Source organism: Botryllus schlosseri, chromosome 7, assembly GCF_051294905.1.
Source record: "Botryllus schlosseri isolate E-star chromosome 7, Bs_hap1, whole genome shotgun sequence".
In the NCBI taxonomy this organism is placed as follows: Eukaryota; Metazoa; Chordata; class Ascidiacea; order Stolidobranchia; family Styelidae; genus Botryllus; species Botryllus schlosseri.
Genome location: NC_137242.1, coordinates 22,998,561 through 23,022,491, shown reverse-complemented (window position 1 = coordinate 23,022,491; position 23,931 = coordinate 22,998,561). Strand labels below are relative to the sequence as shown.

The window sequence follows — 23,931 nt, the reverse complement described above, 5'->3', positions numbered from 1 at the left end:
AAGAAGTTATTTTTGAACAGCCCTAATGTACAGATATTATAGGCACACTGCGGACAAAGAAATGCTACCGTAGAGCTGTTCGAACACAACGTTCCTCGCGTCATCTACAGTCACAGACACTATCAATAAACCATAGTCCAATCGCTAACCAGCCTATCTAATGATAATAATGAATCTCTATTTATGGAATTGATCTGAATAGCTCGAGAAAACGACAAGTACAATGCAATAACTACGACCACAAGCGTCAAAACGAGCTACTGAAATGTTCGACGACTACGAAAGTACCAAAACAACATCATCGGTATTCATCCGCCCAGATTTGTGCAGTCATACGTGGATAACATAACTGAAATAGATGCCATTTTGAGACTAAAATGATTGATTTTATGTTAAAACGACATTACATCAACAGAACACGGCTATTTATTGTCAGAATCGACTGTGGCCTTGGATCCTGCTCTACTTACCATCCGCGTAGGCAGCACCGTAACTGCCGCACCCCAAACCCCCCAATTGGGGTGGGGGCAGAGATCGAAGGGGGGGCCCAAAATTATTTCGTGAATTAGCATAAATCTTAGAGTATTTTTTGAAAATTTATGAATTCAAGTAGCCATTTATCTATATTATTGGGTATTGGGCCATTACCGCGCCACGACCCACCAAGACATACAATCAAGTTTTAAGCCATATAACATGCGACTCCAAGAAGTGTGCCAGAACAATCGGCAGCGAGAAAAGCTTGGCCGAAAAGGTCTATGTCCTTATGCAGACCGAAGACTTCGTTATATAGGCTATACAAAATACAAATAGGTTTAATTGTCCATAGGCGCCAAAATGACTGGCGCCGAATGTTCCTGTCTTTGCAATCTGAACCTCACAAGACAAATACCATCCCGCTGGGAAAAATGTTATGCCAGTGAAGAAATACCAATTTGAAATCGTGTGCGTCTCTTAGTTTAGAAGCCTACGTTTGGGCGATTCTATATTTTTTGATATAGCAGACTGGAAGTCACCAAATAACATCATGTAACAAAGTCATATCAACGGGTCCGCCCGCCCGAAGATGTTTAATCATTATTTACGGGCCCTCCCGTTTTCAAGACACTCCACTCAGCTCTACCGGTAAATCTAATTACGTGAGTAGAGAGGACAATAAATTGATAGCATAATATATATGCAATCGCAGATCTGATTGACCGATTTTATCATAAATTATCGAAAATTTTCGCGCATGGCGCTGGCTCACAATACAGTACAGATAATTTCGTGACAAACGCGAACAACGTGATGGGGGGGGGGGGTCGTTTTATCACCCTATGGGAGCCCAAGACCCACGTTTTTGTGGGCCTGACGAGGTGTCATTTTGTTCCTGCCAACGGGTATACGCCCGAAGATGTTTAATTATATTATTGAGTGGTCCTATCTTTTCAAACGCACCTCACTCAGCTCTACCGGTAAATCTGACTACGTGAGCAGAGAGAAGATAAAAATTGATAACAATATATGCAATTCCAGATGAAATCATGAATTCTAAAAATTTTCCGAGCTCCGCGCGCTTAGGCGACAAAAGCTAATTCACTAAACATACTCCCAATGAATATGATGAATGGCGGTGAACAGTGTATCGCCGAAGGGGGGGGGGGGTCTGGGGGCGAAGCCCCCCAGAAGTTCGGTCTATACCCCAATGGGGGGCCCAAGACCTAAGTTTTTTGGGGGACTGACGAAGTGCTGTTACGGCCCTGCGCGTAGGTATTCCAGTGAGATATCCACCAATTTCAGAACCTAGCTATTAATTTTCAGTCCAAAATGTTGGGTGTAAGGCCGTGTTTTAGTAGGCCAGGTGTACATCCATAACACACCTATCTCAAAGCAACGCGATGCTAAACTACCGCAAAAGTTTCTTCACGCTCTCAAAACGACTTTGGGACAAACTGTATATTCATTCATGATTCTCGATTAAAAAGTATTGCTGCTGGAGGTCTAATTCTTCTTTAGGAGGCATGCAAGTAGCACGAGTGGTCTCAAGAAAAGGTGAATTAATTCCACTGCCGGATAAACTTCTAATTATTTCTTTTTCTCGTCCTCATTCCTTCTGTGTGACTAGTTATCTTGCAGTTCCACTAAAAAGAATTCATGCGTAAGTTGCTATATTAAAGCCAAGTTCCTAACCTAGAGATGACATTACAAAGACTAAGACAAATAGGCTAAAAATATAACAAGTTTGGAAGTGCCGGTACTGGTACATTGCGTGATGACGACTCCTTATTTGACATGACATGGCAGACATTCATGACTTACATTACCAATGTATTGAAGCAAAAGGTGCCTCATTTGATGCGACATGTGAGCCCAAGATATGGAGCAGTGGATGAGAACATATCTAAGCTATTACCCGATAATGTCATTAACAAGCTAACAGTTTCAACTACTCCGCGGCGGAATATGTGGTGTCGCAGGTCAATATATAAGTTAACTAATATCCCAAAATAGAACAGAGAATGGGGCGAATGAAATATTTGAATCATGAAACCAAAGTCATCCGGGTGATATGCACAGAGCACATTCGTAGATATTTACGGTAACTAATACTATGCAGAGCTTCTTGGAGGTACAGAACTTCACTATGCAATTGAATAGTATATTCATATTGAAATGAACCCGAATATTTTCGGCTGACACTCGTCAGGGGTAATCGTCAGCAACAAGTAGAGATTTGAAAGAACATTGTATATCAACAATCGTATCACAATGCAGTAGCGTGCTTTTTACGATGCGTATCCAATTCATCAGTCCTAGGAATCTTCAACGAAAGTCTTCACTTTCTACAATCACAAGTCACAACATGCTCCGCAATCGCACCACCCTTTGCATGCTCAAAGCTAAATAATGACCGACGGCACGCAGACGTCTTCGAAATAAGTGATATTCATCCGCTCACATATGTCACCAATAATATTTACTGTCCATGTCATAATGTTCAATCTGAGTTGGTTTTTCATACAGATACATCTATCAACACATATATTCCCTTTCTTCCCCATCTAATTTCGTATAAATTGATATTTATTCTTCCGTGTGTGGTTCACTACTTACTTGCCTAACCGGATGCTTGTTGTGATGTCACAGTAGCGCGTTGGTTGTTTACCACGAATCTCAGAAAAACCCGCAAAGCGTAACCTAAGGTAACCTCTTTCCGGTGGCCGCGTGCGCCATTAACAAATTGTCAACTGAGCATACTGTGCTGAGATTTCTAGTTTCAGGAATAAGATGATATATCCTAAACTGATTTTCTAACTCATCAGCCCTATCCGTTACAACAAATCTAACCGCCGAGACCGACCGTGTAGCCATAACCTTAAAATATAATGGCTATGGTGTTACAAGATTAGCTATGATTGTCAGTTGTTTCTTGTACCCAACTATACTATACCGAAATTGGTACTAGAATCAACCAGTTCCGTATAACCTACCCCTGTCTCGCGAACGAGGTTGAATCAGATCAAATCGCAACGAGAATGATAGCACAGTGACATTCAGTTCCACGTATGCATTGGCTGCTTGAGTTTGGAAGCTAATCAATTTCGCCTATGGCCTGGTTAAATGCAGTAGCGAGTAACCGTCAGTAATCTTGCGAAGAAATTCTGGAAACTTGACTTAGCTGCTAAATTAAGTTAATATTACATATCAAAATATAAAATTACGAGCTACACGCAGCCATTGGCTGCGACCGATAATTCGTTGTAAAATTTACAGAAATTTCTTTGTAAATCTACCAGATTTTTTACAGTGTTCGTACAATTATGTGCGTGCGTGCGATAAACGACCAAATTGATACTTCGAAAATCATCAACATGAAGTCGAACATTTTTAAGCAGACTCATTCGAAGAAACTCTTAGAGGTTTAGAACTTCAATATAGCCTACAATTGAATGATACATTAATATTGATATGAGCCCGAACATTTTCGTCTGACACTCGTCAGGGGTAGGCGTCATACACATTTAAATGTCATGTATATGTTCATCTTAAGCCATGTTTATGTCGTACGGTCAAGACTAATCAATATTCATGTACAATTACGTGCCCGACATTTTCGAAGTCATCCCCTCTATCTTTTCTACCGACCTACCGGCTCTATATTGGATGTTGCTCTACATGTGTAATGTAAATTTACAGCCATGTTCATGTCACAAGGTCAATACCATTCATCCAGATGTACAAGTGCATTCTACGCACATCTACATATGTATCTTTCATTGTGCATGACTGTACAGTGTACAGTACATTGAACAAATACGTGCCCTAAATTGTCGAAGTCATGACCTCAGCTACATCGGTTAAGCATATCACATGAGCTGAGCGGATAAAAAATTAACAATTAAATTTACAAATACCAAAATCATTGGTACAATTCAGTCATCGCCTTTCAAAAATGTTCGCTCTTCGCGCGACTGTAGAAAATAAATCCGTAGTCAGCTGTAGAATAAATATTTATTTTACGAGTTCTTCATTAGCTTTAGCATTCTTGAAATAATTGGCTAGATTGCACTTTTTTGACTCCAGACTTTGCTTTGGTATAATATGGTATTATGGTATGGAATGGGAAATCTCCATTCTCCATACCTGTCTCACTCGTTCGATAATATGCTTACAATTTTCCATACCATATTTGATACTTTTCCCATATTTTCGTAATTGCTCAACCTCTAACATAATATTATGTTTTTGGCGTGTGGAAATTTTCCAGCGTTTAATTTTCTAGTTACTTTGGATGAAATTATCCATTTATACAGCCCTGAAGCATCAATTCTATGCCCAATTTCTTTGTGACAATTGTAAGCAATGTATGTGGCCTAACCGTTCAAAACGGGATGTAAAATAGATACGGGTTTATTTGGGAATCACAACAAAAGCTAGTGGCAAGGAATACTAGCGTGAAAACGCGCTACTAGAAGTAATATGGAGATATATTCTACAAAATTACATAAAACAAAGATATTGTCCTATTAGAATATATCTTAGAATGCAATTTTACATCGCTACAATCATCCGCCATTGTGTGGTTAGTACTCATCAGCTTCATTAGCCAACATATGGGTGTACATTGGCTTATCAGCGATACAGATTTAATAAAGTTACAATGAGTGTGGTAGGCCGACAACATTGCTCTGAGACAAGCTATATATTTTTGAATTACAATGATGCTAATGTCATTATGTCGATTGCATATTGCGATGATCGTCCGAGCAAAGCGCAGGAAATGACTTCCATGTTCAACAAATTGATGTTCACATTCATGTTCAGAGTTATCGCATTTTAATATTCGGAAAGGAGGACACTTTTCACAGGCCGCAAAAGTTACTATAGTGGACGAGTAAATGAGCGATTTCCAAATGTATACAATTAATTATCAGGGTTGACTGAAGACTCAAGAAAAAAGGTCATTTTTCCGTTTTCCGATTTGACTCCCGAAATACCCGCTTTCACCTTATATTATCAGTGTTGACTAAAAAAAGAAAAAAAGTCATTTTTCAGATATGACTTCAGAAATACCCGTCTTTCGTATTTTCGGCAAAAATTTCACGTCTTCTGTGCTTTTGGGGTCATTTTAGGGTAAAAAAGAGGATAGATTGTCAAAAACCAGGACATTTGGGCGAAGGGAGGACATTTCTTCAAAAGGAAGGACAAATCTTCCTAACGGAGGAAGTATGCGGTCACCCTACATTCATGTAACCGCCACGTTTAAATAGTCGACAATAGGGCGGCCAACCCGTGGCCTGCGACACGGTTTTGACTGGCCCGCGAGGTAATTCTCGACATTAGTTATAATAGCTAAAAAATAAATTACCCAGATGATTTATTGTGAGCTTGCAAGGCCAACCAAAAATTTGGTTAACCCGACCGCGAAATTCGGGATGTTGATAATTGATATATCAGTTCCGACGCGTTGGTGTAGCCAGGGGCCAGTTACATTTTTCGTAAATCTTCGTATATGACCATACAGTAGAATATCTCGTGGCAGATCTATAAGACTCGACAATTTTCTTAGCACTTCGCGCGATTTATTCTCACTCAATTCTTGCTTTTAGCATTTGTGACCCCCTAAAAATTAAACACACGCTCAATTTACGAAATCGAGTCTGACACTCTAATTATATTCCCATCGTTATTATGAGTGAACGTCTCGCCCAACATGCGACTTCGCGTATGCACCTGCAGAAAGATTGTCAGCGATGAAACCTTTTCACAAAATGATAGACGCATGTTCACCGAAATATTCAATATTTATGTGCCCAAGCGCCGAATAATCCTGTGCTTGCCAAATGAACTCAGCGGTATACATTAGCGACCCGCAATATATGGAAGTAACATTATTATTGATCGAATTCATTCATTAACTTTGAAAAATTTTCGCGCTGGGCGCGGCTAGGTCCTGTATGCACACTGCGTCTTAATGTCATAATTGTTATTTATTTTGATGCGTCGCAATTTCGGATATGAACATAGATCTCTTAGTGAACGATTTTCTGAGGTATGGAATCAATTTGACGAATCTAAAGTTGGATCATTGTCATGGTTCTGGCAAAACTGTCACAGTATGGAAGCATGAAAAAAATTCCATACAATACTCGTAAATTTCCATACCATACCATATCATATATGTCTTGGCCGTCCGATTTTCAAGTCAAATGACTCGGTTGATGAGTCATGCGCAATTACCCGAGTACAATTCGAGCCAATACAGAAATTGACTAAAATCGAGTCGTGTCATATTGCGTATTTTATGAAAATAACTCGTCGTCAAGCCACCAACAAATCATGACTCGAGTTGAATCATAACTCGAGTGATTGCAACTCTGAGTACCATACCGCCAGCACCCGTCCGTGGCAATAAACAGATAGCTACATACTTCTATTTGTGTTGTTCTATTATTGTTGTTATTAGTTTCATTGTCATCGTGTTTTTTCTGTTCATCTTGCTTGTTGTTAATATACTACTTGACGAAACAATACAAAATCCTCACTCTTCTTCTATGGTGGGCCTGTAAATTTTCCCAAAATCTGCAGATATAAGTAACCGCTGCAGCATCCGTGTGGCAATGTTAAAATGCGGTCTAAACGCTTCTGTTGCAGTGCGTCGCAAACTTTAGTCATTGATTGACGTTCACAGTGCGAAGTCATCATGTTTTATGCACGATTGATCAGTGTACGTAAGTATATAAATGACAGACTCACATGCACTACTTAGTACCGTGAATTATGCGATTCAAGGCAGTGATTTTCGACTTTGGCGGTGTACTGAGTCGTCAATGGCAAATCGGCATAAGAAACTATGAAATGGAACTCGGTGTGCCTGTTGGCTTTCTGGACCAAGTGTTTATGAAAGATGCCCCGAGCATTAGTTTATGTCAACTGGAAAGAGGTGAAATCTTATTATCCGAATTCCTGCAGAAATTCGACACCGAAGTGTGCAGTACTGCAATGGCCAGCAATGTCGATCTTCGAGATTTTAATGTCACTACATTGTTCGACAAAATGACATTTATGTCAGATCGATCAATTGATGTGGACATATTTTCTGCTGTCAAAATGCTTCGACGACGCGACATCAAAACCTGCGCTTTGACAAATAACTGGATTGATGACAGGGAATATAAAAAAGATGAAAGAGCAGGGTTCATGGTGGGATTGCGGAGATATTTTGATATCATCGTGGAATCAGCAGTAGAAAAGATCAGAATGCCTGATCCGAGAATATACAAAATGGCGTGCGAACGACTCTCGGTCTATCCCAGTGAAGTTATCTTCCTAGATGACACCGGAAAGAATTTGAAACCTGCATCGGAGATGGGTATCACATGCATCAAAGTGGAGAACCCATCTGAGGCGGTGAAAGAGTTGGAAAATTTAGTGGAAATCAAACTCGTTGGAGACAAATCTGCTAACCATGTGTACCCACCGCCTGTGAAACCCAACGACGTATCGCATGGGATTGCAAATTTGAAGTCTGGCATGAAAATGCACTATGTTGAATTAGGCCAGGGTCCTGTTGTCTTATTATTCCATGGATTTCCTGACCTCTGGTACTCTTGGAGATATCAACTTCCAGCGCTTGCAAGTCGAGGATACAGGGCTGTAGCTGTTGATCAACGTGGATTTGGTGATTCAAGTGCAACCCATTCATTTAGTGACTACACGCAACAGAATCTGTGTAAAGATGCATTGGATTTTATGGATACCTTGGGCATTGATTTAGCTGTCATTGTCGGGCACGATTGGGGCGGCGCTGTGGTTTGGAATCTTGCATTGTCGGCACAGCACAGATTTACGGCCGTCTGCTCCATTACCACCCCAATATTTACTGGGGAGTTGTAGCCTACTCATGATATACTCGTAGATATCAGTGTCTGACCAGGTTAAATGGTTTGACTTTTGCAATGTCATTACTGGTTGATTTTTATCCATAGCCAGTTCAATATTTTCTTGTTTGATGTTCTCATTTCAGCTCATTTCGTATCAAATCGCAAACCATAAGTATAGCTTGATACTTAAATGACTTCATCCACTGTCATCAATTCAGTAGTTTAGCAGCTGTTTCTATATTTTCTATGTCTAGCGGTATGATATTTATGCTGACACTGTTAAAATTAGCCTATAAACCATGGCTCACTTGTAAGTTGTAAGTAATAATATTAAACAGCATAGTAAGAAATGCAGGTGTTTCATCTACTAAATCATATAATTTAAGAAACTCTTGGAAGTATATAACTATAATAGAAAATTGACGAATATAGTTAACAAAATAAATCATGTATGATCGAGGTTGGCAACTTCTGGTTCATTACCGGTGTGCAAGTTGCAAGTTAATTCAAGGTTACAAATGATACTGCCAAGATCACATACACTATTTTTGTAATGGGGTTTTTCTCTATATTGGAAACATGTGTGTTACTGGTGACTATACTGCTATACTGTAGTAACGTATTCATCAACCGGTATAGTTCTAGATATTCCTAATCTATACAGAACTTTAATATAAATTGTAATGCTCCCTTGCGTGTGACTGAAAATAATTATCGATGACTTTCTACAGGAGCTAATCTGGTATGGCTTTTTCATTTTACGTCCCACTGCTCACCAATACTCAAATATATTTTTATGGATTTAATATGTTGGAATACATACGTTCTGGTTAGCAAGCCGTATGCCTACTCGTATGCTTGATTACTTCAACCATCCCTGGTCTTATCGCATTCACTTGAGAAAGTTGAAGCCTGTACTTCGATTTCAGGTGAAGGACTGAGAAGGCTGCTTGCGGACATGAAGACTTTCGATTATCAGTTGTATTTCCAAGAAGAGGGCAAAGCGGAAAAGGAGTTTGAAGGGAACGTGGAAAGAGCTTTCAAGCTCTTTTTTCGCGGATTTGACGGCCCCGCCTTGCGTAATCCGGACGGCTCCAAGGTCGTTATCAGTACGAGAAAAGCAAACGAACGCGGTGGTCTCTTAGTAGGACTCCCAGAGCAAGTAGAGCGTAGCCACTTGCTGACAGAGGAAGATTTGAATTATTACGTACAGCAGTATCGTAAAAGAGGATTTCGCGGGCCGCTCAACTATTACAGGAGCACGGCTGCAAACAAAAAGTGGGAGTCGCAATTCGAGGAGAGAAAAATCGGGATACCTGCCTTGATGATAACCGCGTCGGAAGATTTCACGCTTCGGCCGGAGTTCACTATTGGGATGGAAGAGAGGATACGTCACTTAGAACGCGTTGACTTGAAACGGTGCAATCACTGGGTGCATATCGAACGGCCCGACGAGGTCAACAATGCTCTCATTCAGTGATTGGATAAATTTCACAAACGCGAATCGAGATTGTGATAGGGTTGTGTCTACGGGCGGAATGCTGAGATATGGGCCCTCTACTTGGTATTCATATATGTGAAATTGATTCGTGTTGCAGGCCTACATTTTATTCACGGGTTACACTTGGGAAGTTTGGTAAATTGTAGCAATAATATACTCATCCTCATGAAACCACAATTTTTGTCAGTACTGTATAGGGCAAGGGTGTCAAACATACGGCCCGCCAGACGTTTTCATCTGGCCCTCGATGCCATTTCGACAAAAAGTAAAAAATACTTGCAATTATCCAGCACATATCTAACAAACGCTTAGATTTTTAGAAAGAAATACTTCCATCAATTAATCCCTCAAGACAGGAAATGTCGAATATATGTTCATAGGTCACGTCAGCCACCCGATAGCGGTGTTATGGTTTCACTCTACTCACCATTGGGAACCAAGTCGCTGGCATTGACACCCAATTCCAGAAAGGCAAAATGTGCACACTGAGGTCAGAGGTTTTCGAAAAAAATGGACTAAAAAGTACTTCTTCTCAGAAACGAAAAAAAACAATGCGAAACCGTTATGCGCAGGTTACATGATAGTCAAATTATATAATTCAAATATTTGATGTCATACAGCAGTATCCGGTTTGACTCAAAAGGTCCCCGGCCTCCACAGAAACCCGAATATCGATTTAATTCTTATGAAATTCCAACGTCCGCGGTTACAGTTGAAACTCTTGCATTCCTCACAACGCATATCCAGAGCTAACGCCACAGTACGACTAAAACAAAGGAAGCATAGAAATATGCAAACTTATATCGTCGCTAGAGCCACTGTTTTAGGGGTGTATAACTTAACTGTATTCAACCGTCAAATCATCCTACTTTTGTCGTTTCTATTGTTTGCCAATAAAGGCGTTGCTGGAATAGAGCCCCTTGATAATAAGTAATATGATATCATATCACGTGTGTAGGCTTGTTAATAAGGCATTCAAGTGGAAAAAACAAAGGCATGGATTTGAGGTAACATTTTAGAATCATTCGACCAGTCCGACCCGCGAGCGATTCGAAGGTTTGAATCCGGCCCGCGACACAAGTTGAGTTTGACACCCCTGGTGTAGGGTATGTACGTGAGCAACAGTGTTTTAAGCTGGTAGGTTGGGAAACAATTTCCAATCGAATTCGTGCATGTCGAGGGGTTAAAATATTCAGTGTTGGTACTCAAGTAGAAGTAGATCGAAACGTATAACCACTGTGCCAGATTGAAACTAGATTGTTCAACATAATATCACTGTCATTTCTACGTTTTACCTTACACATATGGACGTGATACCCATAATCACCACTAATAAGTGTCCTTCACGAATATATCGAAATTAGTGGTGTTTCGAATGAAAATCAACCGTGTTAACCATTTTCAGCTATTTCGTCTTCACCCTGTAATTTCTCTCAATGGATACAACAATGGCGTTGGGTTGTGAAAGAATACGTTGCACCTGTTGAAACAGTACATCATTTCCAATCACCAAAACAAAAATATGATAGTGTCGGATATGTCGTTCGCGTTCTCGAGTGAGTCTACTCCGCATGAATTGGTCCAATTCTCGGCAGTATCAGGTTCCGGAGTGTCGAAGTGGCGATGGTGTCTCTAGGCTCCGCCTTCCCTACGTCTAGGGTTGCATTTAAAACAAAAATCAATTTAAAACAAACATGTTTAAAACAAGGCCCTAATTTAAGACATGTTTTTTATTGTTTGTTATATTTTTTAAGCCATGACGTCAAGAATATCCAATTGCGACGTCATAGTGGAGAGGCGTTAACAATTGAAAATATAGGGTAAAAATAACTTTTTTGACGAAATGTATGTACTATTGCTGTTGAACCGACTATTTTGAGGGTGGCAACCATCCCATACCAATATACGTAGGCTATAACGTCGGTGGTATTTGTCTGTCGGCTCATACAACATGTTTTTGTAAAGTATTTACATAATTATGACATAATTTTACAACTTGAAAAAAAAATTAAAAAGTATTTCAATAAAACACTGTTTAAAACACCGTTTGTTTTAAATGCAACTCTAACTACATCACCATCATCACAGTGTCTTATTGAAAAAACAAAAGACGGACGTATACAAGGGAAGCGAATGCAACAAAACCAGGAAAAAAATTTAAAAAAAAACAGCCGAAGAGATCAAGATCAAACACTCTTACATCGGGCATTAGGCCGAGATTGGGAACCCTGATTTACAGAGACACCATAATAATGTAGTCAAACTCGTTGGAGGCTTTTATTAAACGCTCAGCACCGAGAGCAGTGATGTGGGCTAGCTTACGCTCGTCTCAGTCGCTTACGCAGTTACGGAGTTTTCTATAATAGGCTTGTATAGGACGTACTTCCCGCCTCTGGATAGTGTTTATGGCCACAATTCAGTCGCCTTCGGCGGCCAAGCGCTTGTCTCCCGAAGCGTTCAATTCATCAGATAGTGAAGGTACTGATGACTCACCAGCTCGAGCTAAAGTAGCAGCGAAATCCTACGCGGGTAGTGTAGACGCAAATGCTGAACCGATGTCGTATGACATATCCCCAGTGATCCTTTCCGTTCTAGCACAGCGGTTCTCAACCGGGGGTCCGCGAAGCAATTTCAGGGGGTCCGCGAGACCTCTAAATTTTTAAAATGGTTGATAACCTAATTTTTATTTTATTTTTTAATTCGAGAAAGCATGAGGCAGTTTCGCACCACAACTGCTAAAACCTCATGACTCATATCATCATAATAATCGTCTGACATGGACTATCGTAATGTGGAAACTCATTTTCATTGCCAATTTTCCAATAACCTGCTGATACAAACATATTGCTGTTAAAGACGTTTTGTTGGGGTTTGTCTGCGAAACCTCCTCGATTCGAAGTTGTCAGTCTCATCAAATTAGTGAGCAGTCGTCTGAAATAAAAATTTCAGAAGTATTTCCATAATTTGTCCCAATGCAAGGAACAGCTTCTTGGAGGTACAGAACTTTAATATACAATTGAATAGTATATTCATATTGAAATGAACCCGAATATTTTCGGCTGACACTCGTCGTAAATCGGACAATGATATACCTGCTCTTAAAGCTCGGCTATCAGATTTGGCGCATTCTTATTGCTGATGCCCTATCGACAAGGCTGCTTTTTTATGAACAAGAAGTGTTTCGTTGCTATCAAAGCATTATACGCTTCAACCCTGAAATTCATATCATCAATTAGATTGGTATGCAGCCTTGGTCTTGTTAATGTTCAATTGTTCATGGTCGTAAATGTTTGCTCGTAAATATATATGTAAACCCGAACAGAACAAGTCGTTTCATGACAGTCTTTCTCTGGTTGGAAAACGTGGATCCATTCTTTGGAGCATAAAATTTGTCTATATAGGCTACTTTTAGATTAGGATTTCTCTTTGACGATAGAAACTCTTTGCGGGCCGAATCCGGCCCGCGTTCGTATGTTGCCCGTCCCTGCGCTAGATGCTGGACGTGATATGTTCATAAAATATGTATTTCTTCATTTTGGTGCCATAAATGTTGCGATCACACCAAAACTATCGTCGGAAGCTTTATGCGATAATGTTGCTTTAACTTCCATCTGTCTTTGCGGAAATGGTTTTCGGCACTCCTCGTTCATATCAAAACGAAAACGCGGATTTTCAAGACACGACCACGTACTTCAAGAAATACAGCAGCAAAATTAGCTTTGAAATAATAAAAGTCCACCAATTTCTACATAAATAGTATGATGTTATCTTCAAGAAAAATCATTATTTTGCTGTTTATCACAAACCTACAGTTCATATTTGCAGAAGACAGATGAAGGTCGCACCATAATGGAGCTAAAATTGAACTAAAACTTGAGGGGGTCCGCAAGGGCCCGTGACGGTCAAAAGGGGTCCGCGAAGGCAAAAAGGTTGAGAACCACTGCTAGCAGATCAGAATCCCGTAAGGATGCCTCGTTGCAGGTAGTACTATTCGCAAAAGGCGAAGGTAGGAAACTCAAACACTATCGTCCCAATGTCATAAATTCTTGGTCACGTAAAACAATTGGGCCCTACAAGGCCATTTGGGGTCTCCCTTCGGGTGACTTATTAATAACCTGTAATAACAGCAAGCAGGTTACCAAATTGGTCACCAGCACCTTGATAACTAACGGTAAAACGAATACAGAAATCATCGCGTCGGCATACACTGCTCGATCTTACGGCAGCCACGCAGTTATTTCTGGTGTTCCATTAGAGTTGACTAATGATGAATTGATTGCGTGGGCATTGATTCTTATATCAAGAAGCGCATGATGAAAAATTGTGATGTAGATTGTAGACAACATTGTCAGAATGAAGCAACACGGTGAGTAACCAACCAGCAGTGTACGCACAACTTCAGTGTTACCAGCCAACATATGCTGCTGATGAACGTTCCTTCTCCATTCTTGGCAAGCTACTTAGTAAGGGCAGACACTTTCTACCCGAGAATGTAGGAAAGTATCTTTCGTTGTACTACAACTAATTATAAATATTTCTATCATAATGCGTGATGTAACCAGTGTTGGGATCGAGTCAAGAGTCATCTCGAGTCACCACAACCACCACCACCACCATTTATTTGTGATACATAAGTTAGGGTGATTTAATCGACACTGTTTACTTGATGCCTTGAAACTGACTCGTAAATTTTGCTCCGAGTCACGAGTCAATCCAGATTTTTGAAGGGCCGAGACAAGACAAGTCATTTTTGCAAAGTGACTCGAGTCAAGTCACGTAAAAGTGGACTCGAGTAATCCCAACACTGAATGTAACTACTGGAATTCTTCGTAGGACCAGATTTCGTTAAAATGAAGTTTTTTTTCATGTAAAAATTTGTCAGTTTTCAAGTCAAAAAGTTTTTTCCGGTCAAGCGACTTCGTATGGATAGACAATTCCCACCAGAAATGAAATTAAGTAATAAGAATTTAACATCATGTGCGAAAGCGAATAATTTGCATACACGAGGGCAAATTTGGTCAAAATTAAGTTTGTTAACGTCAAAAATTGTCAATATATTGTTGGTCAAACTGATCAGTTTTTAGGTCAAAATAATCGCCCTACTTATTATTAAAAAGAATAGCCAAAATCTCGTTTTTCTATTTTATAAAAAGGCTCCAAGAGTTGGGGGGACTGCCCGGACGTCTACATATGTGACATGAACAGCGGCATGTGCTTTCCTTGGTTTTAGGATCGTGAGTGAGCCGTGTATTATGATAATCAATTGATCATGCTTCACTTGTTTTCATTCCGAAATGAATGTCGATGGCATAATCTTTTTACTTAGTTATCGTGCCTTTCTTCGTATCATGTCAATCGCATATTGAGAAATGATGTATAACATAACGGCAGGCCAATGTCCCGTTACTTCTGTCACATTATAACGATATTGTGTTTAACATATACTTTATACAGAACAATAGGTTTTTGATTCCCATGTATAAGTTTGACACGTTTCTGACATTGCGAAATGTAATCACAGATCTCGGGAATCACTAGAGAAGGAAGTTCGAGGAACAAATAAATGAATACATCTACTGCTTGCTGTCCACAGAGTAAAAATATCATCAAAAATCCTCGTTGTCAAAGAGAGCAGAAATCAATCATGCGCAATGAAAGCCTGACTAATTCACGATCTACCATTCGCATGGAGCAGTGCTTTCAACCAGTGGAATGGTACGCGCTTGTGGTGATGAAAAAATGCAGTTCGGATGACAAAGGTGGTGCGGATGAGTACGGATGAAAATCATCCATATCTGTTTTTACTTTTTCTGACAAGGAATAAATCAAATAAACTTACTAGGAAATTTAGGAACAGTTGCGCTCTAAATTTTGTCGTTGCGACGTATTTGTGAAAAACTTGTTCGACTTACGACGCACCACTAATCGTAACTCATACAGTAACTTTGTCTCTCACCAGCCGTATAGTGAATTGATGTTTGCGCACTGTTAATATTACGCAATGAAATGTTTGGTTCGAAAGCCGGTGTAGTGACAGGTATAACACTGAATAAGCTTGTCTGAGCCCACGATACGCCGGGGAATGACGTAATGTTGACTTTCTGCTTTCTTTCTTTCAGCAATCATCATAATTTCGTAATAACGGTTTGAATGGAACGACTGCAGCGGTGGTCAGTAACGGAGTACTTCAACTTTGACGAAGTACTCAAGTATCTCTCCTCTATTTTCAGTACTTACACAAGTAGATATAGTATTTTTACTACTTCTACATCATCATATTTTGCCATCTATTTACTTACTTTTCGCTATTTACAGTTTGTGAAGTACAAGTAGCGAGCAAGACACACTTAGAGAGAAAGAGAGAGAGAGAGACTGAGACGGCGAAATTTAGAGTTTGTTTTCCCCGAGTACCAACAATAATTTAACTATTACAAAATTTTAAGGAAAGTCTTCCATCTTCGTCGTGCTGCACGCGAAATAGATATGGAGTGACAAGTATGTTTTTATCGAAGTATCGGCCAATACAATTTGGGTATGACATCTTTCACCACAGTCAATACGGCTCTGAAAAATGTTCTGAACTATTCACAGATATATATCAAATGATTGGAAACTGTCACGACCCTTAACGCTACAAGACATGTTTATTATGTTCCCGGTGAAATCAGTCCGTCGCGGGATATGCTTGAGCTGAGGTACGGGTTTGCGTAAAGTCGACTGTGGTGGAGTGCTGCAATCGAACTTACCGGTGTAATATTTCACTCATTTACCTAGTTGGTTGAGTTTTAGTTGATTTCGTTAGAATCAGAGGTGGTCAGTAACGAAGCACTTCTACTTTTTGAAGTACTTGAAGTACATTTTGCCTACTCGCACTAATTATTAAGTAGTTTTGATTTTAGAATACTACTTCTACTTGACAGTTTTCAGTTTTTTAGGCTAAAATAGGTGTAGAATACCTACTTACTTACTTGTCAACCGCCACTTCTACTTTTACTTGAGTAGCGACGGTGACTACTTTGACCACCTCTGGTTAGAATAGTGAGGCAGTGCTGCATACTAGAATGTAATATAACTTTTGACGGTGCACATTTATCAAAGTAACGACTAGCTGCTAAGCACTTTCGCATCGGTGACATACATCTATGATTGTATGTATGACACAGCCTAAAAAATTAACAGAGACTGTGGGTGAGCGTCAACATAGATGTGCAATGTGCATAACCTGGAAGGATTGTTAAAAGAGGATTTTAAAAATTTTCTGACACCATATAAGTCAGGGCTTTGGAGCCGGAGCAAGGATCCGGAGCCCCGGGGCCGTGTATTTTCACCGGAGCTGGACCCGTGGCTGGAGCTCTACATAAAATTCAGCCGGAGCTGGAGCCCGTTATTTGAGGAGTAGCTCCGGCTCCGACGTATTTCATAAGATGCTATTATATATGCTATAACCATATCTGTTGATTTCACATAATTTAACAGCAGGCTTTCGCGAAATTAAGAATCTTTGCCTCTTTGGCGCTACCTTTTCCGACTAACCATGCTCCTTGGGATTTAACAGCAGAGCAGTCATATGTCCAATGGTCAATTTTTATACATAAGCGCCGAACCTCGGATATGCCTATGAATAGTGTGGGTTATTCGGCAAACCTGCAATTTCATCATCAGCACAACCTTATTGGCCAATTGTACGGTTGGAAAATAATGATCACTATGTATTACGCGTTGCACATGTCGATGACGAGCACGCGCCGAAAAATTCCATCTTATCCTTGCTATGAATTGGATGAGTAAATACTCGTTCTTTCGTGACAGTTTTTTAATCGGGGCTCGAAACTGGACAGTGTTATTGTGTATGCAACTATGCATGCGAATTGGAATTCATTACCTGCACATGATCGTCATTTACTTGAGTAAGGATTTCCTTAAATAGGGGGTGGCAAAAGACGAGTAGCCCAAAACGCCGTTACACTCGGCAAACAATTGTCGCGGTGCGAGATAGGATACTTAATGCGATGTCAGAAGCTCATGGTATTTATGTTGGACACAAATTACTGATTTGATACGCGATTTCCAATTTGTTATCATCTGTTTCCTGTGTTCATTCTTGATGTCTGCTTGATACTCTAGTATTCCCGAATTATCGCGCACTGTGACTTGTAAATGTGCATAGTTTAATTCGTTACGGAAATGTCGCAATGTGCATGGCACAGTGTTTGATTAAGTTACAATATTAATGAAACATCAGATTCTCCATGGAACCAATTCAGATTTTATTCGACTCGTTTCAACGGGGAAATATTATATTCCGATAAACTTGATCGACACCGGATGGATTGGTAACGAAGTGCACCATTATCGAATGTTAACCATTGGCTATTTGGTACAAATCGGATTTCTATTGTTCAGGTCGTGATATGCGCCATATTGCTCTTACTGCAGTTACAGTTGAATAATAATCGCACATTTAAAGATTGAATTCATCTGTATGTCTTGATGTTAACGAGTACAGTGCCGCATCAGAATTTTAATGCTGTACACAGCGATGGCATGGAGTAAAGTGCGTTCTAGTGCAACTATGATGTTATCGACAATTCACAAGTATTCATTATGACGTCACAAGCCGGTACAGCGGCACCTATGTCTTCGTTACTGCATTCGATGTTACTGACGACTGACAGATTCTATATTACTATAGATAACTGACCTACGGGCAGATTAGTAATCTATATAGACCAGGGGTGGCCAACCTTTTCGGCTGAAGGGCCACATGCAATTGACGAACGAGTGCGCGGTCCACTAGCCACGCCAAGCGCGTAAAATTTTCGAAGTTTATAAATGAACTTGGTCAATAATATTATTACTTGAGTATATTGCGGGTCTACTGCATACCGCCCGCTGGGCTCAGTTTGCAAGGACAGGACTATTCGGCATCTGTTCATATCGATATCGAAGGTTTCCGCTAATATGCGACAATCATTTTGTGCCTACATTTCATCGTCGATGATCTTTCTGCGAATGCAAACCCGAAAAGACTTTCTTTCGTAATTGCGAATATAGTTAGACTCAATGGGGTAGATTAGGCGTTTTTTCATTTTCATGAGGGGGTAGGCTACCAAGCAACAAATCGTGTAACAATTAAACACGGGAAGCGTGAAGAAAACTTTTATTTTAGTTTATTGTAATGTACGACGATCTACTAAAATTGTGACTGGACCCTGGATCTGCCAATGCGTCGGAACTGATATTTTAGTCATCAGCATCCCAAGTGTGGCGGCCAGACTAATTAAATTGTTGGTTGGCCTTGCAAGTTCACAATCTTAGCAATTCATTTTCGATAATATCACAGGATTTCGATAATATAATAGGGAATGACCTCGATGGCCACTCTAAACCCTCTCACGGGCCACATATGGGTCGCGGGTTGGCCACCCCTGATATAGACAGACCCATTCGATAGTTCTCAGAGCCGGAGCAGTGATAATAATGCGGCTCCGGAGCTGGAGCCGGAGCTAATGTACGATAAAAGAAAGCTCCGGAGCCGGAGCTACAGCAATTCAACATTTGCAGCTGCTCCAAAGCCCTGATATACATCACCTGATCTATTAAAAGAGAAGGGTTGATTGCGATGATTGTGTGAGCAACTAATTTTATATATTATACTATGAATATAGCGACTGTACCTTCATAATATAAAATCGGAACTAACCGAAAACTATCATTGTACTGGTTGCTAAAATGCTAATATATAAAACTGTTTCCTGGGTCAGAGCGTTGAATCCCCATCAATGATGAGCACCGGCATTGTACCGAACAATATTGCAACGGCAAAACAATGCCCTAGAATTACATTAGGAATAATCAAATCACTCCATAGTTGGTATTGTTCACATCGACCTGGCGTGATACGTCGTATTCCTCTCAATAGCTGGTTGCGTCAGCAAGACGAGACAAGGTTTCACACCGGGGTGCGCAAAAACCTCTACCAATGTCCGCTTATTCAAAATATACCTGGTAAACGTTTTGGCACTTCTTCGATATAAACTATACGTCGTGAAGTGTTCAAATCACAAGATGAATCTCCGTAACAAACTAATAATGACTATTATTACTTCAAATACCGACAAGCCCGCAAGATAGCATAATGGTGAAACGTCCGGTTTCTTGATCGGTAGATCGTTGGTTTGATCCCTGGCCGGGTCAGACCAAAGACCTGACTATAGTAACAATGGTATCCATGACGTCCCTGCTTGGCGCTCATGCATTACTGGGGTAGCATGCAAGACTTAGAAAGCCGCAAAAGGCTATATCTGCACCTTCCTTGTCCGGCGGCATATATGCACGTCATGCACTCATGGTATGCATAAGCACTAGGGCTGTTCAAAAATAACCTTTTTTCCTGAATCTTGCTGGTTACTTGATTAAATCGTTAGGTTGCCCTAAAAAACGACGCACACCAAATTTGAATTCATTCCAACCAATGTTCGCGGATTTCGTAGAGTTTGAAAATTTTGAATTTGCCTAAAAATGCAAAAAAACTATTTTTTCAAATTTTTCTGCCAACCCTATGAAATTGTTGCGCTGTCTTCAAAAATGATGCAGGACAAATTTGACTCAATTCGAAGCCGTAGAAGTGGAGTTATTTCAGTTTTTCTTTGATAATTCTGGGATTATCATTGATTGGTGGATCATCCCAGAATTATCATCAAAAAACTAGAATAACTCCGCTTCTGCAGCTTGGAATTGAGTCAAATTTGTTTTCCATCGTTTTTGAAGACAGCGCAACAATTTCATGAGGTTGGAAGGAAAATTTGAAAAAAAAATTTTTTTTCATTTTTAGGCAAATTCAAAATTTTCTAACTCTACGAAATCCGCGAATATTGGTTGGAATGAATTCAGATTTGGTGTGCGTCGTTTTTTAAGGCAACCTAACGATTTAATCAAGTAACCAGCAAGATTCAGGAAAAAAGGTTATTTTTGAACAGCCCTAATAAGCACAGATCGTGTGTGTGTATATCGGGAGTCGGTGAATAGCCTATGCCGCAAAAAACGTGAAGGACAAAAAAAGCTACGTCATTTCCAAATACGTGATGTTTTTGCAAAAGCCTCAAGAAGGTTTTGCCTACTGTCACAACACAACTTATTGAGAAGACTTCACTTGAGTCAGTTTTAGAACTTGCCTGAATTGACTTGAAAAATTTAGAAATGACTTCTTGATTTGACCAATATTTGCAAAGACTCGAAGATAGTGACCGCATCCCATCACTATCTCGTACAATGAAATATCCACCGTCATTTGCTACTGCGAGACCACTTCCGATCACAATGTACATCACGTAGGCACACTGGTACATCGGTTTTGTCTAAATATTAAGTCATGCTACCGGTAGCGGCCAAAATCTGCACAGTATGCACAGTTGAACACATTTCACCTTCAACAGAGGTCATGATTGAAACTTTACTCTACTTTAATGCTGGTTACTAAAAAAGAGTGCTGACTAACCTTTTGTCTACATCAGGCCTGGGCAAAGTGCGGCCCGCTGGCCAAATGCGGCCCGCGAAAGGTTGATTGGAATTCAAAACATAAACTTGCTTTGTGAATGACTAAACCCATACGCTGTATCAACTGAACAGGAAATCCGTTTACTTTGAAGCTTGTTCATTAATATGCCATGATTACATATTTCCTTCATAACATAGGCGGACAACTATATAAAGATCGATCTCTGCGTGAGTACTGAAGCGTGAAATTCTTATGGAAATTTCGATAAATTGCGGCTCCATTACGGTGGCGTTCTGAAGAAAACGGCTGCGGCCAAATTGTTTTTCGTTTTGCCCTTCAATTTGAGACCACATCATTTTTAGAGTGCAGTGCCCCTTTAAGGATTTTAATTAAATTCGGTCTGATGAGAAAAACTCAAAACACTCGGAAGGGAGGGCGAAGTTCAGAAAAACTACAAGCTTCGCTCAACATCAAGGCTATTTAAGCTGCACACTGCTCGGAAGGCAGCGAGCAAGAAAATAAGCATTGTCCCATTGCATATACATTTCAGTGCGGTGGTTCTCGAACTGGGGGCGTGGTAAAGCATCGGAAGGGGGGAAGCGAAGCCGGAGTTTATTGAAAAAATTTTTTGCGCCCCGCGCGATTATCCTCATGCTTGTCGTTATTGCTCCATGTATTGTCCGATTTGGATATTTCACAACTCTATCATCAACTGCCATAACCTTCCATACCATCAAACTTTCCGTTGGGATCGCTAGCGTTCTTGTTGCACTTCTTAATATTTTGTGATATCATGATAAGAGGGGCGCGAAATTTTTCACCATCATAAAGGGAGGCGTGCCTGAAAAAGTTGGAGAACCCCTGTTTTAGAGTCATAATAGAAGAACTTGGATAGGGGTTTAAAGAGAGTTGAAAATGTATCATGTTTAACATTGTTTCGAATTATGACGGCAAATAGATATTTTTTAAATTAAACGTCACTTTCTCATTACCTAACTAACATCAACACATTTACTGAGCTGCATTTATTAACAATCTAATTTAAAAATAAAATAAAATAGGCTGGAGAATATAGCTAAATTTTTCATTCGGCCCGCCAACGTATTTTCTACTTCTCATTTGGCCCGCGGAGGAAAATAATTGCCAACCCCTGGTCTACATCGTCAAGATAACCCCAGTGAAGCATGACTAGCGACATGCTGCAACGCAGAGCTCAGTGGAGTTTCCAATCATTGTATATATATCATGGGATTGGAGCTATCGTATCGTAATCTGGCCTTCAACCAATATAATGGCAATCTGACATTCTAGCCGCCGCGTGTTCAAATATGGTAAAAATGGTACTAGACGTTTAAGTGAAAGACCGTTGAGCGTCAACCAGTGTTGGGATCAAGTCACTACCTTCAAGCCTCGAGTCATTTCCAGTCATTGGACATTTTGACTCGAGTCAAGTCATGTCAATCGATTTTCGGAGGTGACTCGAGTGAAGTCAAGTCACTTGATTTTTGTAGGTGACTCGAGTCAAGTCGAGTCAAGTCAAGTCAAGTCACGAGTCAAGTCGCAATTCAAGTCAAGTTGCCTTATCAAAGTATGAGGCATGCTTACGTCATTGCATTTTGTTAGCTGTCTGAAATACAAATTGAGTGGTCATTGATGTTCAGCCGATGATTAGCGAATACAGAATTAAGTAAACAGGCAAGAAGGCGCGCTGTGTCGCTCACATATATACGTAGAACTGCTAAACTACGTAAGTAATTGCATAGCCTCAGTTTACAGTTACAAGCTAAAATAGAGAATAGAAAAACGAATTGATAAGATACACTATTACCCATTTACGAATTGATATGATACAATTCGAGCCTGCGCCAATAGTTGACGACTGTATAAACTATTTTCGAATTCAATTTCAATAAAACAAGAGGTTTGGTTATGGTAAGAACAGAGAACAGAAATATACATTTTGCTCTTAAATTACTTTACTATACTAGTTTACGACTGCGTAAGCATTAAGCGGTCAATTTATTTGTGAGAGAACAATGGAGGCTCAGTAAAACGCACGATCATTAACTGATTGGTCGCTCTCACGGATTACACCAGCATTTCGCGAACAATACGAACATATGCAAGATACAGTGATTTTTATCGACACCGATTAATTGATGACTTGAAATTGACTCGTGAATTTTGCTTCGAGTCACGAGTCAATCCACATTTCTGATACGCCGAGTCAAGTCAAGTCAAGTCAAGTCATTTTAGCAAAGTGACTCGAGTCAAGTCAAGTCATACGAAAAAGGTGACTTGAGTCATCCCAGCACTGGCGTCAACCAACATCGATACTTTCTGGACAAAATGCATGAAATATATTGCCTCTCTTTCACAATTATAGTTGTATTTCTCTTTATACATAGTATCGTCACAGAAAGGTATTCTAGTAAATCTTAGTCCCTTTGTCCGGAGCACATGCGTGAGGAAATTCTAAACCAGTGGTTCTCAGCCGGGGGTTCTCTTCAGGGGATCCGTGAAGCCTCAAAACAGTTGATAACCTAATTTGTATTTAGTTTTTATTC

At 40.1% G+C, this 23,931-nt stretch overlaps 1 protein-coding gene across 1 annotated transcript; it reads left to right on the top strand.

Annotated features, from left to right (window-relative positions):
* Positions 1 to 7,229: 7,229 nt before the first annotated feature.
* LOC145443341 (bifunctional epoxide hydrolase 2-like) lies at positions 7,230 to 10,044 on the top strand. The gene is made up of 2 exons (XM_080321324.1): positions 7,230 to 8,215; positions 9,296 to 10,044. Exons 1-2 carry the CDS (start codon positions 7,264 to 7,266, stop codon positions 9,844 to 9,846), a joined length of 1,503 nt encoding a protein of 500 aa, XP_080177450.1. The 5' UTR covers positions 7,230 to 7,263; the 3' UTR covers positions 9,847 to 10,044.
* The last annotated feature ends 13,887 nt before the right edge of the window (positions 10,045 to 23,931 follow it).